Consider the following 19,345-nt stretch of genomic DNA (forward strand, 5'->3'; position numbering starts at 1 on the left):
GAGTAACAAAATATGTAAATCAATAAAACAAATTAATCCTAAAGTATTTAAAACCAACTAAAGCATAAAAATCCAATCCAATTCAAAGAATATCTCCCTTATAGTTTCTATAACCATATAATTTCCCCCCCCCAGGTCTTTCTTACATAAACTCTTTCAAAAATATTCTATTCAAAATACAATACAACACATTATAAAATTTCAATACCAAGAATTACAGTAGCTATTCAAATTTAGTCCTTCCTCGTCAAAATCCAGTATAAATCCAAATACCTAGTCTTTTATGATAAATATAAAACATATAATCAACCCATTTCTTCCAGATCTTCCTCACATATTGTCTTTCAGGGACAGTAATATTTTTGTCTGTTAATAATTCAGAGGATAATACTTTTGTCTCTTGCCATTTTTTTTGATGCATTAATCTCTGTCTTTCCTTCATTTCTCCTTTTGAAAAATCAGTCACAATATTGCCTAATAGATCCTTATGTTCAAAAATCCACAAATTACTACCATATATTCCATCAATCCAAAGAGAGAATTCTTGAAAAGCATTAAGCCTGTAAATTTTTTCGGTTCGGGAGACAACCTCCTGTAGCACAAATTCTGACATTTCATCCAAACTATTTAAAGGAAACTTCTTTACATCAACTTGTTTATTCACGATCATATCTTCATATTTATCCATTTTTATTTGTATCTCCTCTATTGCATTTAAGTCCTGATCACACTGGTTAATTTCTTCCAAGCCTTGATCATCCTGCCCTTCTTTATAGGAATATTTTGTTGCGGAAATAAGCATGTACAGGTTGAAAAACAAAATCAGCCTTGTATTCTGCTTTACTACATTTATGTTGTTAAGGAAACTGCTGAGAATTCCAACCTCTTGTTTGTTAAATCTTTATTGTTCATATATTAATAATAGTCTGCTCCTTTTTATAACAAGGCAACTGGTAAGGACATACAGATCAAACTGACAAGGATAGGAATCAATTATTCATTCCAGCTCTAGATCAAGAGAGGACAATATATGGATCACACATGCTGCATCCCCAAATCTCTCTTTTCAGGACAGCCAATTTGGCCACAAAGCACTGAATGGAATATCTATGATTTGGGATCAATGGAATACATATCTATAAAAATTAAGACCTATTATAAATAGAGCCTCCATTTAATACATAGCAATTGGTAAAATTATTTTGTTATTCCTTTGTCAGGCCTTAGTGTCTTTGGAGGTCTATTCTTCCCTAGCCACAAATGACTTAGATTTCAGGCCCAACTTTACGTAAGGTGATGTTAAGAGATTTCTGCTCATATTGTCTAGATACGGATTAGGACTGTTTCTTGTAATATTGCCTAATTACATGTAGTCCTGGATCATCAGTGGGCACCGTTGTATAATTTAATTATTTTACTACTGATAGTTGAACAAGATCATTTAGTGTTGGTGAAGCATCATTAATTAAACATTTAGCCTACTCACTAACATAGGGAGTACACCACGGGTGAAATGCTCCTGGTTCAGACCGGATTGCCCGATCTGGTAGCAATGGCGGCGGGTGGTTCGGAGAATAGGTAGCAAAAATCCCTCCCCCACCACTCATGCCCAGCTGAGCCGCGCGATCATCAGAGGTGTTGTTTTTTTTACTTTTTAAAACTTTTTTTTTGCCAAAAAATGCTTTTAAAAGTTAAAAAAAAGCCTCTGATGATCGCGCAGCTCAGCAGGGATCATCAGAGCCTTTTAAAAGCATTTTTTCTACAACCTCTTCGGCTGTAGAAAAAGTGTTTTTAAAAGTAAAAAAAAAAAAGTTGGCCACGCCCAGCCAGTCACATTATCACCACCACCACCACCAAGCCATACCCACAGAACCGGTAGTAACAAATTTTACATTTCACCACTGGAATACACCATTTGGTTCAACCCTGCTGGACTTTTGTAAGATCTTTTGTACTGAGTCTGGGGCCCCTGTGTGTGATCAAACCAGTATCATAGTTGTATTAGTTGTGTTGGTTCGTCCTTTATCTCAGCTGCTGTGTGTGCTGCTCATTGCTTTCTTTATAATGTTTTTATCCTCTTTTTAATCATTGTTAGCTGCCCAGAGTCAAGTATTTGCGGTAGATGGCTGTACAAATAGACCAAATAAATGAACAAACATGTGAACCAGGCCTTGAATTTCAATACAGTTAATCAGGCTGTAGATCAGCTTCTGTTCAGATCATAGGCTACATTTATTTCTATGTGCAACTAACTTGACTTAAAGGCACTTAATATTGTCATAGATGCATAACACACAACTAAAGCACCTGCCATTAAAGGGCACATGTTGTATTTAAATTGTGACCAGCAAGTCTATACATGTTTTGCAAATGATTTGGAAGAAGAGCTTCAGAGCTTGTGGGAGCATGGCCCCGCTCTATTATTCATTGTTGTTGTTGTTAGCTGCGAAGTCATGTCCGACTCATCGCGACCCCATGGACAACGTTCCTCCAGGCCTCCCTATCCTCTACCATCCTCTGGAGTCCATTTAACCTCACGCCTACTGCTTCAGTGACTCCATTCAGTCACCTCATTCTCTGTCGTCCCATTCTTCTTTTGCCCTCAATCTTTCCCAGCATTAGGCTCTTCTCCAGTGAGTCCTTCCTTCTCATTAGGTGGCCAAAGTATTTCAGTTTCATCTTCAGGATCTGGCCTTCTAAAGAGTAGTCAGGGTTGATCTCCTCTGGAACTGACTTGTTTGTTCACCTTGCAGTCCAAGGGACTCACAGGAGTCTTCTCCAGCACCATAGTTCAACGGCCTCAATTCTTTGGTGCTCAGCCTTTCTTATGGTCCAACTTTCACAGCCATACATTACAACTGGGAAAACCATAGCCTTGACTATCTACTATCCATTAAAGTAGACCAACGTTTTTCAAATTTCTGTGGGTGCATGAAAACAAGAGGCTTATGCTTTAAGACAGTAGCCCCCAACCTTTTGGGCACCAGGGACTGGTTCCATGGAGAGTGGTTTTTCCACGGACAGGAGGGGGCGTGGTTTCATCTGCTGCCTATATCCTGTGGATGGGGCTTTACTTGTTTGCTCAGCCTGTTTTCTGGCACACCACGGACTGGTGTCAGTCCACAGACAGGGGGTTGGGGACCCCTGCTTTAAGAAATGATCTGACTTTTCAAGTAACAATATTCTTTTTACACTCTCATGCAAAGACTGGTAACATCGAAACTGCTTTTCCGAACAACAAAAGCAACAGAAACAACAATATCAGAAGCCTTTCTTCAGAATTATTTCCAAAGCATGTATGGTCTTAGTAAACAGGCATTTGTAAAAAAGTTGATACAGTACAACTTGTCCTGTGATTCATGTCCTACATCAGCCCTCAGACTTTTTCATTGAGAAAGTAGTTCTCATTAAAACTGATACATATTCAAAAGAGCAAACATAGAAAGTGTTTCACTGTCGATAAGAGAAGTGGGCCAAGCATTTTCTGTCACTTACCTTGTGAAAACTGAAGGATTTCAACCCGATCATTATATGTAATTTCATTTTGTATCGATGTAAAGCAAATCGTGTCAGGAAGCAGGGAAAAAAAACCCAATCCGCTGATGCTTAGTGGGTTTTGATTCAAAATAAAAAAAGTTTAACATAGTTGCTAAGCAATTTCTCATCATCATCACATAACACATTTCAGTTACGTGTTGTTTACATTTCACCACTGAATACACCATTTGGTTCAACCCTGCTGGACTTTTGTAAGATCTTTTGTACTGAGTCTGGGGCCCTGTGTGTGATCAAACCAGTATCATAGTTGTATTAGTTGTGTTGGTTCGTCCTTTATCTCAGCTGCTGTGTGTGCTGCTCATTGCTTACTGTATAAACCTTTCTGTGGGTTTTGTTTTGTTGTAAAGGCTGCAGAATCAGCCTTAAAATAAACATTTTTTGAGTATAGAGTTTGCCTGTAGGTTACCAAATATTGGATATTGATACAAATAAAGCAGCTACCCGTTAGATCCAACATCGTAAGGACATACAGATCAAACTGACAAGGATAAGAATCAATTATTCATTCCAGCTCTAGATCAAGAGAGGACAATTTATGGATCACACATGCTGCATCCCCAAATCTCTCTTTTCAGGACAGCCAATTTGGCCAAAAAAGCACTGAATGGAATATCTATGATTTGGGATCAATGGAATACATACCTATAAAAATTAAGACCTATTATAAATAGAGCCTGCATTTAATACATAGCAATTGCTAAAATTATTTTGTCATTCCTTTGTTAGGCCTTAGTGTCTTTGGAGGTCTATTCTTCCCTAGCCACAAATGACTTAGATTTCAGGCCCAACTTTACGTAAGATGATGTTAAGAGATTTCTGCTCATATTGTCTAGATATGGATTAGGACTGTTTCTTGTAATATTGCCTAATTACATGTAGTCCTGGATCATCAGTGGGCACCGTTGTATAATTTTATTATTTTACCACTGATAGTTGAACAAGATCATTTAGTGTTATGGTGCCACTTTGGAGGCCTCGGAGGAAATATGTGGTTTTCAAAAATAACATTTTACCTTAATTAACTATAAAATGGGATTTGCTCAAGTGCAAAAAGGTGTTTAAATTTGACAGTTTGCTGTTACTTCAAGATTGCCTGTACAATAATTGCATTACATCCACAATGTCAGAGAAAAAGGAGCATCTAGGCATGCTGTCACAACTGTGCAATCTTACTGTATAAACCTTTCTGTGGGTTTTGTTTTGTTGTAAAAGGCTGCAGAATCAGCCTTAAAAATAAACATTTTTTTGAGTATAGAGTTTGCCTGTAGGTTACCAAATATTGGATATTGATACAAATAAAGCAGCTACCCGTTAGATCCAACATCGTAAGGACATAGCCTCATTCTTGAAATGTGAGGTAACATAACATAACATAACATAACATCAGAGTTGGAAGGGACCTTGGAGGCCTTCTAGTCCAACCCCCTGCCCAGGCAGGAAACCCTACACCATCTCAGTCAGATGGTTATCCACTAGGACTCCAAGATCCTCTCACAGGTACTACTATTGAGCAAGGTACCACATATACGGTACTGGTGCATTTTGTTTTTGGCCTAAATGTAGAACCTTACTTTTTCACTGTTGAATTTCATTTTGTATCGATGTAAAGCAAATCGTGTCAGGAAGCAGGGAAAAAAAACCCAATCCGCTGATGCTTAGTGGGTTTTGATTCAAAATAAAAAAAGTTTAACATAGTTGCTAAGCAATTTCTCATCATCATCACATAACACATTTCAGTTACGTGTTGTTTACATTTCATTTAGTGTTATGGTGCCACTTTGGAGGCCTCGGAGGAAATATGTGGTTTTCAAAAATAACATTTTACCTTAATTAACTATAAAATGGGATTTGCTCAAGTGCAAAAAGGTGTTTAAATTTGACAGTTTGCTGTTACTTCAAGATTGCCTGTACAATAATTGCATTACATCCACAATGTCAGAGAAAAAGGAGCATCTAGGCATGCTGTCACAACTGTGCAATCTTACTGTATAAACCTTTCTGTGGGTGCATGAAAACAAGAGGCTTATGCTTTAAGACAGTAGCCCCCAACCTTTTGGGCACCAGGGACTGGTTCCATGGAGAGTGGTTTTTCCACGGACAGGAGGGGGCGTGGTTTCATCTGCTGCCTATATCCTGTGGATGGGGCTTTACTTGTTTGCTCAGCCTGTTTTCTGGCACACCACGGACTGGTGTCAGTCCACAGACAGGGGGTTGGGGACCCCTGCTTTAAGAAATGATCTGACTTTTCAAGTAACAATATTCTTTTTACACTCTCATGCAAAGACTGGTAACATCGAAACTGCTTTTCCGAACAACAAAAGCAACAGAAACAACAATATCAGAAGCCTTTCTTCAGAATTATTTCCAAAGCATGTATGGTCTTAGTAAACAGGCATTTGTAAAAAAGTTGATACAGTACAACTTGTCCTGTGATTCATGTCCTACATCAGCCCTCAGACTTTTTCATTGAGAAAGTAGTTCTCATTAAAACTGATACATATTCAAAAGAGCAAACATAGAAAAGTGTTTCACTGTCGATAAGAGAAGTGGGCCAAGCATTTTCTGTCACTTACCTTGTGAAAACTGAAGGATTTCAACCCGATCATTATATGTAATTTCATTTTGTATCGATGTAAAGCAAATCGTGTCAGGAAGCAGGGAAAAAAAACCCAATCCGCTGATGCTTAGTGGGTTTTGATTCAAAATTAAAAGTTAAAAAGCCTCTGATGATCGCGCAGCTCAGCAGGGATCATCAGAGGTGTTGTTTTTTACTTTTAAAAACTTTTTGCCAAAAATGCTTTTAAAAGTTAAAAAGCCTCTGATGATCGCGCAGCTCAGCAGGGATCATCAGAGGTGTTGTTTTTTACTTTTAAAAACTTTTTGCCAAAAATGCTTTTAAAAGTTAAAAAGCCTCTGATGATCGCGCAGCTCAGCAGGGATCATCAGAGCCTTTTAAAAGCATTTTTTCTACAACCTCTTCGGCCGAAGACGTTGTAGAAAAAGTGTTTTTAAAAGTAAAAAAAAAAAGTTGGCCACGCCTAGCCAGTCACATTATCACCACCACCAAGCCACACCCACAGAACCGGTAGTAACAAATTTTACATTTCACCACTGAGTACACCATGGTTGAAATGCTCCTGGTTCAGACCGGATTGCCCGATCTGGTAGCAATGGCGGCGGAGAATAGGTAGCAAAAATCCCTCCCCCACCCCTCATGCCCAGCTGAGCATTTTTTTTTTGCCAAAAAATGCTTTTAAAAAGTTAAAAAAAAGCCTCTGATGATCGCGCAGCTCAGCAGGGATCATCAGAGCCTTTTAAAAGCATTTTTTCTACAACCTCTTCGGCCGAAGACGTTGTAGAAAAAGTGTTTTTAAAAGTAAAAAAAAAAAGTTGGCCACGCCTAGCCAGTCACATTATCACCACCACCACCACCAAGCCACACCCACAGAACTGGTAGTAACAAATTTTACATTTCACCACTGGAGTACACCATTTGGTTCAACCCTGCAGGACTTTTGTAAGATCTTTTGTACTGAGTCTGGGGCCCCTGTGTGTGATCAAACCAGTATCATAGTTGTATTAGTTGTGTTGGTTAGTCCTTTATTTCAGCTGCTGTGTGCGCTGCTCATTGCTTTCTTTATAATGTTTTTATCCTCTTTTTAATCATTGTTAGCTGCCCAGAGTCAAGTATTTGCAGTAGATGGCCCTTACAAATAGACCAAATAAATGAACAAACATGTGAACCAGGCCTTGAATTTCAATACAGTTAATCAGGCTATAGATCAGCTTCTGTTCAGATCATAGGCTACATTTATTTCTATGTGCAACTAACTTGACTTAAAGGCACTTAATATTGTCATAGATGCATAACACACATCTAAAGCACCTGCCATTAAAGGGCACATGTTGTATTTAAATTGTGACCAGCAAGTCTATACATATTTTGCAAATGATTTGGAAGAAGAGCTTCAGAGCTTGTGGGAGCATGGCCCCGCTCTATTATTCATTGTTGTTGTTGTTAATTGCGAAGTCATGTCCGACTCATCGCGACCCCATGGACAACGTTCCTCCAGGCCTCCCTATCCTCTACCATCCTCTGGAGTCCATTTAACCTCACACCTACTGCTTCAGTGACTCCATTCAGCCACCTCATTCTCTGTCGTCCCATTCTTCTTTTGCCCTCAATCTTTCCCAGCATTAGGCTCTTCTCCAGTGAGTCCTTCCTTCTCATTAGGTGGCCAAAGTATTTCAGTTTCATCTTCAGGATCTGGCCTTCTAAAGAGTAGTCAGGGTTGATCTCCTCTGGAACTGACTTGTTTGTTCACCTTGCAGTCCAAGGGATTCGCAGGAGTTTTCTCCAGCACCATAGTTCAAAGGCCTCAATTATTTATTTATTTATTTATTTTATTTTATTTTATTTTTATACCGCCCTTCTCCCGAAGGACTCAGGGCGGTGTACAGGCAAAAGTAAAAACAACACAATATACAAATTAAAATACCATTTAAAAACTTATTAAATTAGCCTGAAATTAAAATTTTCCATACTAAAAACCCCATTTAAAATTAATAAAATTTCCCTTAAAACTAATTTAAGCCAGCCCCGCGCGGATAAAAAGATGTGTTTTAGTTCATGAGGAAATGTCCGGAGGTCAGGTATTTGACGAAACCCGGGGAAGCTCATTCCAGAGTGGGTGCCCCACAGAGAAGGCCCTTCCTGGGGCCGCCAGCCGACATTGTTTGGCAGACGGCACCCTGAGAAGTCCCTCTCTATGGGAGCGTACGGGCCGGTGGGAGGCATGTGGTAGCAGCAGGCGGTCCCGTAAGTACCCAGGTCCTAAACCATGGAGGGCTTTAAAGGTCATAACCAACACCTTAAAGTGCACTCGAAAGCCACAGGCAGCCAGTGCAGCCTGCGCAGGATCGGTGTTACATGGGAGCTACGAGAGCTCCTCTATAACCCGCGCAGCTGCATTCTGACTAACTGAAGCCTCCGAGCGCACTTCAAGGGGAGCCCCATGTAGAGAGCATTACAGTAATCCAAGCGAGAGGTAACGAGCGCATGAGTGACCGTGCATAAGGCATCCCGATCAAGGAAGGCGAACTGCCGAACCAGGCGAACCTGGTGGAAGGCCCCCCTGGAGACGGCCGTCAAATGATCTTCAAACGACAGCCGATCGTCCAGGAGGACACCTAAGTTGCGCACCCTATCCTTTGGGGCCAATAACTGCCACCAACAGCCAGCCGCGCTGCAGCTGACTGAATCGGGTGCCGCATCCACAGCCACTCCGCCTTGGAGGGATTAAGCTTGAGCCTGTTTCTCCCCATCCAGACCTGCACGGCTTCCAAACACCGGGACAGCACTTCAACAACTTCATTGGGGTGGTCGGGTGGAAAAGTACAGCTGGGTGTCATCAGCGTACTGCTGGTATCTCACCCCAAACCACTGATGATCTCACCCAACGGTTTCATGTAGATGTTGAACAGAAGGCGAGAGAATCGACCCTGAGGGACCCCACAAGTGAGGCCCCTCGCGGTCGACCTCTGCCCCCTGTCAACACCGCTCATGACCGGTCAGAGAGATAGGAGGAGAACCACCAATATACGGTGCCTCCCACTCCCAATCCCCCCAACCGGCGCAGCAAGATACCATGGTTGATGGTATCGAACGCCGCTGAGAGGTCTAGTAGGACCAGGGCAGAGGAATAACCCCTGTCCCGAGCCCTCCAGAGATCATCCACCAATGCGACCAAAGCTGTCTCCGTGCTGTATCCGGGTCGGAAGCCGGACTGGAACGGGTCTAGATAGACGTCTTCATCCAGGTATTGAGGTAGCTGTCGCGCCACGGCATTTCTACAACCTTCGCAACAAAGCGAGGGTGGGAGACTGGACGATAATTACCCAAAACAGCTGGGTCCAGGGAAGGCTTCTTAAGGAGGGGTCTCACCACCGCCTCTTTCAAGGCGGCAGGGAAAACCCCTTCCAACAAAGAAGCGTTGATAATCCTCTGAAGCCAGCCTCGTGTCACCTCCTGAGTGGCCAGTACCAGCCAGGAAGGGCACGGGTCCAGTAAACATGTCGTGCCGTGAAGCCTCCCCAACAACCTGTCCACGCCCTCGGAGCCACAGGGTCAAACTCATCCCAAATGGACTCAACAAGACGTGCCTCCTCTCCCTCGCTTGATCATCCCAAATTCGATCCAGACCGTCCCTCAGCTGAGCGATTTTATCGTATAGATAACCACTAAACTCCTCGGCTCGCCCTGCAAGGGTCATCCCGCACCTCCTGATGTAGGAGAGAGCGGGTGACCAAACAGGGCGGCCGGGCGGTTATCTGCCGACGCAATGAGGGTGGAGGCGAGGAACGCCGCTTCTCATTGCCACTAGGTAGGTCCTAGAATAGGACCCAACTAGTGTCCGATCAGTTTCGGAGCGACTGGACCTCCAGGTGCTCTCCAGGCGCCTTCTCCGGCGCTTCATCTCCCTCAGCCCCTCGGAGAACCACGGGCCGGCCGAGATCTACGCCGGGTCAGAGGTCGCAAAGGCGCGACACGGTCCAAGGCCCCGCCGCCTGTTCCCAGGCCACGACCAGTTCCTCAGTCGTGCCGTGGGCCAGATCCTCAGGAATGGCCCAAGCTCCGCCAGGAACCTCTCAGGGTCCATCAGGCGCCTGGGACGGAACCACCGATAGGTTCCGTCTCCCTGCGGTGGTGAATGGCGGTTCGGAAGTCTAGGCGAAGGAGGAAATGATCCGACCATGACATTGGTTCCGTTACTAAATCATCTAATACCAGATCATTTAACCACTGTCCAGAGATATAAAGCAGATCCAGTGTGCCTCCCCGTGTGCGAGGGGCCATCATTTACTCGAATCAGGTCCAAGGCCGTCATGGAAGCCAAGAACTCCCGAGCTGCCGCCGATGACGAGCCAGCTGATGGCAGGTTGAAATCCCCATGACAATAAGTCTGGGGACTCACCGCCACAGCAGCAAGTACCTCCAACAGCTCAGGCAGGGCTGTGGTCACGCAGCAAGGAGCCAGGTACGCGATCACCAAGCCCAACTGATTCCTATAACCCCACCGCACATAAAGGGATTCACAACCGGCAATCTGAGGAATAGTGGCCTCCCTCGGCTCTAGATCTTCCTTAATAACAACCGCCACCCCCCCACCCCTACCTTGGACCCTCGGCTGATGAAATGCTCGGAAACCTGGAGGGCACATCTCAACCAGGGGGACCCCTCCCTCTGGGCCCAACCAGGTTTCCGTAATGCCCATAAGGTCCGCGGACTCCCCCTGAATAAGGTCGCAAATCAGAGGAGCCTTATTAACCACGGACCGGGCATTACATAACATCAGCCGAAGATCCAAGCTCTGAGGATCACGACCACCCGAGGAACGGGTAGGGACAGAGGGGCCGGAGCACGCGATCGCTTTCAAACATCGAATTATTTGGTGCTCAGCCTTTCTTATGGTCCAACTTTCACTGCCATACATTACAACTGGGAAAACCATAGCCTTGACTATCTACTATCAATTAAAATAGAACAACGTTTTTCAAATTTCTGTGGGTGCATGAAAACAAGAGGCTTATGCTTTAAGACAGTAGCCCCCAACCTTTTGGGCACCAGGGACTGGTTCCACGGAGAGTGGTTTTTCCACGGACAGGAGGGGGCGTGGTTTCATCTGCTGCCTATATCCTGTGGATGGGGCTTTACTTGTTTGCTCAGCCTGTTTTCTGGCACACCACGGACTGGTGTCAGTCCACAGACAGGGGGTTGGGGACCCCTGCTTTAAGAAATGATCTGACTTTTCAAGTAACAATATTCTTTTTACACTCTCATGCAAAGACTGGTAACATCGAAACTGCTTTTTCGAACAACAAAAGCAACAGAAACAACAATATCAGAAGCCTTTCTTCAGAATTATTTCCAAAGCATGTATGGTCTTAGTAAACAGGCATTTGTAAAAAAGTTGATACAGTACAACTTGTCCTGTGATTCATGTCCTACATCAGCCCTCAGACTTTTTCACTGAGAAAGTAGTTCTCATTAAAACTGATACATATTCAAAAGAGCAAACATAGAAAGTGTTCCACTGTCGATAAGAGAAGTGGGCCAAGCATTTTCTGTCACTTACCTTGTGAAAACTGAAGGATTTCAACCCGATCATTATATGTAATTTCATTTTGTATCGATGTAAAGCAAATCGTGTCAGGAAGCAGGGAAAAAAAAAACAATCTGCTGATGCTTAGTGGGTTTTGATTCAAAATAAAAAAAGTTTAACGTAGTTGCTAAGCAATTTCTCATCATCATCACATAACACATTTCAGTTATGTGTTGTTTACATTTCATTTAGTGTTATGGTGCCACTTTGGAGGCCTCGGAGGAAATATGTGGTTTTCAAAAATAACATTTTACCTTAATTAACTATAAAATGGGATTTGCTCGAGTGCAAAAAGGTGTTTAAATTTGACAGTTTGCTGTTACTTCAAGATTGCCTGTACAATAATTGCATTACATCCACAATGTCAGAGAAAAAGGAGCATCTAGGCATGCTGTCACAACTGTGCAATCTTACTGTATAAACCTTTCTGTGGGTTTTGTTTTGTTGTAAAAGGCTGCAGAATCAGCCTTAAAAATAAACATTTTTTTGAGTATAGAGTTTGCCTGTAGGTTACCAAATATTGGATATTGATACAAATAAAGCAGCTACCCGTTAGATCCAACATCGTAAGGACATAGCCTCATTCTTGAAATGTGAGGTACCCTTTTGCTGGTTCCACTTCCATTGCGCATTTGCTTCAGGGGTTCCCTTGCCAGAATTCTCTCGTTGCAAGCTAGACTGGAACTAATATAAAGAAAGAAGATTCAAGATCTCTGTTAAACAGTGTTTTTAGAAGTAAGGTTAAGGTCACAACCTCAATTCCAAGTGTGTATCCTGCTTTCAAATGAGATGCCTCTCTCTATATCACTTAGGGCAGTAAAATTCTTATACATTTCCTTCTGTTTTGTTTTTTTGGTGGTTTTTTTTTTTATTGATTGAGGGCTAAAATTTGCCTCTTCTGTGGAGGCAAAGTAGTTTGTTTCTGTTCTCTGTTTTGATAACGGTCATTCCAATCGATATGAAAAAGAAATTCTCATACCAGCAATTCTACAGATAAATGACCAAGGGCTACAAGTGGAAATCTCTGACATCAGTGGTTTCTATTGCACTCTGTGAAAAGGCACCATAGGATGCAATCCATCACATATACTGTAGATGGTAATCAAAAGCACCAAAAGTAATACTGCTAAATTAATGTTCTGTTTGTATTGTAGCTGGGAAATTGAGTCAAAACAGAGCTTGTGCTAAAAAGAACTTCCTCAAAGTTCCATTTTATTAGAGATGTCATATTGGCACATCTGGAATCTGAAAGCTTCCAGGTTTTCCCCACCCAAAAGAAAATCAAAGTCCCTTCCCCTGCACCCACATGTTCAACACATGGTCCATACTGTTCATCTTGTTTCGTGATGTAGAATTAAGTAATTGATAGGCAATTTACTCGTATCACACGACAACTTTAAGAATAAAATTATAATTAATACCCATTAATCTAATATAAGCATTTGATAGGATATTTGCTGTTTCTAGTATTCACAGTATATTTACTATGTCTTCTACTCTTTACATTCTGTAATTCTACATCTGATAGATGAATATTATTTGGGATATTAAAGCAGGAATGTTGTGCATGAGTGTGATAGTGTAGAAGGAGATCAGAGTTTTTTCTTGACCCTCTTAGGCCTTTGCTTCCTTGAGTCACACATTTCATACAGAGCCAATGATCTCTATTGGATATATTTTATTACTGGAGATTCTCCACACAACCTAAAGCATTTTTTTCATTCTTTAATTTCTTCTTACTTTTTAGGCCTTCTTTCTAGTCTAGTCTGTTTTGTCCAGTTTTGTCCTTCTGTCTAGTTCCCAAATAGATGGGTTTTTCAGTACCGGTGAGGAAGCTAAGAGTGACGTACAGTGCAGTGTATATGCTTGCGTACTCAATGAAAGATGCTCTATAGAAAATGCTTGTAAGAGCATCATCTTTATTGTTAAGAACCTACTTACTTCCTAATTGAAATATATTATGCAAAAGGGTGACATCTGTTTTTCCAAACCTTTTACCATTCCTGATTCAGATATTTTTCTTCTTTTTCTGTAAGTTGCTGTTGTTGCTATTAATAAGGGAGGGAGGGAGGAGAAATTAATCTTTAATAACTAACATCGCAGGGTGGGGTTGTTGTTGGGAAAATAGAAAGAGTTAGATACATTCACTGACAATATTAGATATGTTCATTGCCTTGGTTGTTTAATAATAAATAATAAAGGTGGGATATAGATAAATAAAAATATGTTGCTAATTACATGCAAATGAATTTTGTTTGTAGTTTTTGGCTCCCAAAGAAAAGCCCATGGAAGTTTCACCAGTGGCAGAGGAGGGTGGTGATGTTGATGATCTGGTAAGTATTTTAATGTTGGTAATGTACATGTGCTGGACAGTGAAACACAGAGTCAGAAACATTGTTCACCCTTCGATACCCTATAGCAGAGGTGTCAAACTCGATTTCATTGCATCAGGGTTGTGTTTGACCTTGTGGGGCCGGGGTGAACGTGGCCAGCTCAGTGTCACTCGTGCTGGGGGTGCCTGTGGAGTCCCGAGCACTCTGTCAGCGAAAATGGGCTCCCGAGCCCCATTTTTGGCTGTGACGGCCGCCTGCAACCCTCGGCCAGTGAAAACGGAGCTCGGGAGAGCTGCCCATGGCTCTCGCAAGCCCCGTTTTCAGCTGTGATGGCCTATTGCAACCCTCTGCCAGCAGCCCTCCCGAACTCCATTTTTGCTGGCAGAGGCACCATGGGCCGGTCCTTCACTGTTTCCAGGGGAGCCCCTCCCCCCAGGCCAGTTTGATATCCCTCCCCTATAGCATTGGCTGGTCTTGTCTCCAGATTGGCAGATTGGCTTCTCCTCTCAAACCAAAGCTTACCTGAATTTGCAGCCCTCAGATTTTAATCAGGGAATTTATAAAAAAGGAAATTCAAATTGTGGAAAAGGCTCTCAAAGGACACATAATTCGGTTGTGTTAGAAGGTGAGGCACTAATTCAGCTTTGCCTGGACCTGACTGTGCATCCCGCCCTGAAGTATTTTTTGCTCATCCTCAGCAAGTAACAAATTACAAGGCTGACACGTTTAAGCAAATAGCTTTCCAAAAGAACCTGATTAGTTCCATTGATGGCGAGATCCTGTAGCAGTTGGAGTGAAAGATACGTTCCTTCCAGCTGGATAGGTTTAGCATTGCGACCCATCAGAATACCTATGTGGCAAATAGGTAGAAAATATATTGGAGTTGCTAACTAGAACAGCTTCTCCTTTCTCTCACTTTCTCCTCTGGCTCAGTAATTTTAGAAGTCAGATGCTTCACTTCACTTGACTTATAAGATTCCAGTTGGATTCATTTCCTAATAAACAGATCTAGGAGTATGGACGACTAAGCATGAGTTCTGTATATGGTAGCGTGGTGAAGCTGTAGGCTAGAAATCTGACTCTGTCTTCTATCAAAAAGATGGCTTTTTTAGTGGATTTTGTTTTTTAAGGATATACATTGTAAAAGAGGGCCTGAGTCTAGATATTTGTGGCTCATTATCAAATTGCAAGTGATAGAAGCAATATACCTATTCTTGTAGTAGTGCACATATAAAAAAAACCCATAACCCAGTCTGTCTCATAACACCTTCCTCAAAGATGCAAAGATTATCCATTTCCTATGTCAGTGTTTTTCAACCTCAGCAACTGAAACACCGATTTATATCATTTGAAAACTTTATTGCCATTAAGATGCCACTCTTATAAAGTTTCACCCTCAATGAAACAGAGCACCTCAATGCAGAAGCATTTCAGGATTATAAGAACGGGCCACTCCAGCTGTAGTATAACATTTGGAGAATAAATAACATGGAGTAATTCTCCTCTCATCAAGCAGTTATTCACAGTTTGCTTCTGCCTCTGTGTGTCATTTCATAACTGTGTTTATTTAGAGTATAGTCGATTTATTTCCTTTTTTGTTGTTGTTGGAATTTTAGGTAGCAAGGTAGGCCTGTACGGTAATCATTCCCAATTTCTATATGGTTTCTAATACATGTGGTTGTTGATTACTAGGCTAAGGAATATATTTTATAGAAAATACTTAATACGCAGACTTAGTTCTGCTTGAGTGTATAGGTGAATGTATAGATACAGATCAAAGAACAGTAGAAAAATATAATCGATGTATTTTGTGAACATAATGCTTACTCTGTGTAAGCAATAGAGTTCAGGCTTCTGTTAAATCCTGAATCATTACACACAAAATCTATCCTTGACACTTAAAATAATGAGTCCAAATTTTAGTGAATTGTCCTCCTTAGTGGAAGAAAACCAGAATATGTTTTTTAAAAAACTGAAAAAGAATATTTTTCAAAAGCTATTTTTATGTTTTTTCACAATTAATAGTCTATTTTCAAATACTGTTTTGTTTTTTTTTGTAGCTGGACATGATTTAAATAGTCAAGCAGCATTTGATGGCCAGTTCCATATGCAGTGCTCAGCTCCAGAAAAGGCACCCGTTCCAAAGAAATTGCTTGCAAGATTTAAATCTTGGTCAGCAGAAGCCATTATAAAAAATTGCCAATGTGAGCCACAATATGACTCAAATTTCCTTCACTGCTTGGAGAGGACATGGTATCAGTGTGGAATCTCAGCGGACTTTATATCTAGAAATATATATGCATTTTTAGTGTGTTTCTGAAATGTTACGGGTTTGGAACTATTGTAAATGTTAAGAACATTGTTTAAGAGTTTTTATAGTTTAGTCTGAAGGTTTATAAACTGTAACCAAGTAAAAAGTCTCCTTTGCATAATACCATTTTGAACATATTCATGATTTGGGTGGGCCGTCTTAATACAATCGATGCTGAATCATCCACAATCCAGCTTTTATGTTCAGGTTCGTTGCCTATTCACAAGGTGCCATGGGCAACTGGGCATCCCTGCAGAGAAGCGTTGGGCTGGGATAGAGGACATAACAAATTGTGTCATGATAGCCTACATATATAGGTAGTCCTCGACTTAAAACCACAATTGGGACCAGAGTTTCTGTTGCTAAGCAAGGCGGCTAAGTGAGTCGTGTCCAATATTACAACCTTTTTTATTTATTGGCTAAATTTATTTGCCACTTGTCGTGTAAGAAAAAGGGCTCTTTTTGCCATAAATCACTTAACAATCACTTGTAAATTAAATCACTGCAGTTGTTAAATGAAGCAGGGGGTCATTAAGTGAAGCCATATTCCCCCATTGTCAGAAGCCAGCTGAGAGGGTTGTACATGGCAATCCTCAGTGACCCTATGATGCTATAATACAGGGGTCTCCAATCTTGGTAACTTTAAGCCTGTCTGGGGAATTCTGGGAGTTGAAGTCCACCAGGCTTAAAGTTGCCAAGGTTGGAGACCCCTGCTGTAATAGATACATGCCAGTTGCCAAATGCCTAGATTTTGATTACGTAATTATGGGGATGTGGCAATGGTTGTAAATCACTTTTTTAAGTGCTGTTGTGACTTGGATCATTAAACGAATGGTTGTAAGTCAAGGACTACCCATTGATTTTATGTATCGGATGTCATAACTCCAATACCTTTATGAGGTGATGTCATGACATGTGTTGTCGTTCTGACATTGTGGGTAGTTATAACTACCCATGCAAGGTCCATCTGTAGCTTAAATTACTGTTGTAACATAAACATAAAATATTTGATTTGGGGGTCCAACTCATGATGACTTCACGGTTAGTAAAGAGAGGTCCATTCCTATCAACAAAGATTGGCTTTAGAATACAAGGTCCTCGGTTAACAATGGTCATTGGGACTGGAATTTCCATCACTAAGCAACACAGTCATAAAGCACAACATCATGTGACCATTCATTTCATTTCATTTCATTTATTTGATTTTTATACCGCCCTTCTCCCGAAGGACTCAGGGCGGTGTACAGGCAAATAAAAACAGACAAGACAATAATCTATAAAATGCAAAATTAAAAAACTTATTATAATTTGCCTAAAAATTTTAAAATATATAGAAATTAAAACCCCGTTTAAAATTAATAATAAAACTATACAATCCATAAAATTTAAGCCAGCCCCGCGCGAATAAAAAGATGCGTCTTCAGTTCGCGGCGAAAGGTCCGAAGGTCGGGTATTTGGCGTAAACCCGGGGGAAGTTCGTTCCAGAGTGGGAGCCCCACAGAGAAGGACCTTCCCCTGGGGGCCGCCAGCCGACATTGCTTGGCGGACGGCACCCTGAGAAGTCCCTCTCTGTGAGAGCGTACGGGTCGGTGGGAGGCATATGGTAACAGTAGGCAGTCCCGTAAGTACCCAGGCCCTAAGACCACATCATGTAGCAATGGCAATCCTGGCACTCATGGTTGCCATCGTTAAGTGAGGATTTGGGTCATTTAGCAAATTCGAGGAGTTTTGCAAGCAGACTGGCAAGGAGGTAAGGTATGGCATGGAGAAGGCTGCTGCCAGGTGAGGGAAGGAGGCATGAGTGGCATAGGTTACAGATCTAATAATGTAATAAATGGTATGTAGCAAGCTGCCTTGCATGTGACCTATCAGATGAAAGTTCTCGTTTCTATGACACATGACACCTGGAGGCTCCCATGAGTGATAATAATGATGTACGTTTTGGAGATATGCATCAATATTTCACTAGTGTCACAATTTTGAGAAGGTAGTGACTGCTTATCAAACTACATACTGAATTCTATTCTGTTCTGTTGCCTGAACAGGAGTTCAGTTTTGTTCCAAAGAAAATACATGTTTTCTGGTGTAATACAATTATTTGACTGTATATAAAAGAAAAGCTGGCCTTTGATAGCATAGCAATTTGTTTTGATTTTTTAAAATTATTATGGGATTAGTGTTCTTTACTTGTGCCTTATTGGAAGAACACTATAGGATCAGGTGCTTAACAGGAAATATTTTTCTTCTCTGCAACGCTATACATTCTTTTCCCACATCCTTTTTATATTACTGTCTTTCCAGCTTTCACATTTCTTCCTTCTTACGGAATTGTAGTCCTGAGAGAAATTTTTGTCTCTTGAAAACAAACAAGACAGATCCTTCAACTTGAAAGACATTCATTCATTCATTCATTCAATTTAATTTCTATGCCACCCGTCTCTCCTACAAAGTTACTTTGGGCAGCTTAGAAATTATATTTTATAAATTATTTCATAGAATTAGGAAAAGTTTTACAGAACAGTAAATGACAGAGAAATATCTCATGCCTAATATACAGACCCAGGGAGAAAAACTATATGCTGAGGCTTCCAAACTGGACATTGAAAAGTACAGTTCCAGAAATATTGAACTTCATGACGAACCTCTAGAAATATAAATATACCAATACTGTCACAAATCCATGTGATGAATTTATTAAGAAGTAAGAGACCTAAAGCAAGATGAAGTGTTGTGTTGTGTTTATAGGGAGCCAGTGAAATATTCTCTGAGATATAGAGGATTTAGGTCAAGGGAGAAAGTTTAAAAAAAAAAAAAGAATCCACCAATGAATGGTCATAGTAGTTAAGGGGTTATTGTTGACCATGCTTCCTAGAGTTTCTTAGAGTTGCTGTTCAATATTTGGTGTAGGTTCCCTATTCCGCACTTAGAACTTAGTGTGTTTTATGTATCCAGCAATTTTGTTGAATTGAATTGAACGATGC

At 41.3% G+C, this 19,345-nt stretch overlaps 1 protein-coding gene across 2 annotated transcripts in view; it reads left to right on the plus strand.

Annotated features, from left to right (window-relative positions):
* The window catches only part of XRCC5 (X-ray repair cross complementing 5), a 76,326-nt gene extending 59,274 nt beyond the window's left edge, over positions 1 to 17,052 (plus strand). The window contains exons 20-21 of one of the 2 annotated variants that reach the window (XM_058195974.1): positions 13,982 to 14,053; positions 16,114 to 17,052. In XM_058195974.1, coding sequence (XP_058051957.1) covers positions 13,982 to 14,053; positions 16,114 to 16,128 — 87 coding nt within the window. In that variant the 3' untranslated portion in view covers positions 16,129 to 17,052. The remainder of the gene's footprint in view (positions 1 to 13,981; positions 14,054 to 16,113) is intronic. The other variant, XM_058195965.1, reaches the window with a different exon arrangement.
* Positions 17,053 to 19,345: the final 2,293 nt, after the last annotated feature.

This window comes from Ahaetulla prasina, chromosome 1 (genome assembly GCF_028640845.1).
Source record: "Ahaetulla prasina isolate Xishuangbanna chromosome 1, ASM2864084v1, whole genome shotgun sequence".
Lineage (NCBI taxonomy): Eukaryota > Metazoa > Chordata > Lepidosauria > Squamata > Colubridae > Ahaetulla > Ahaetulla prasina.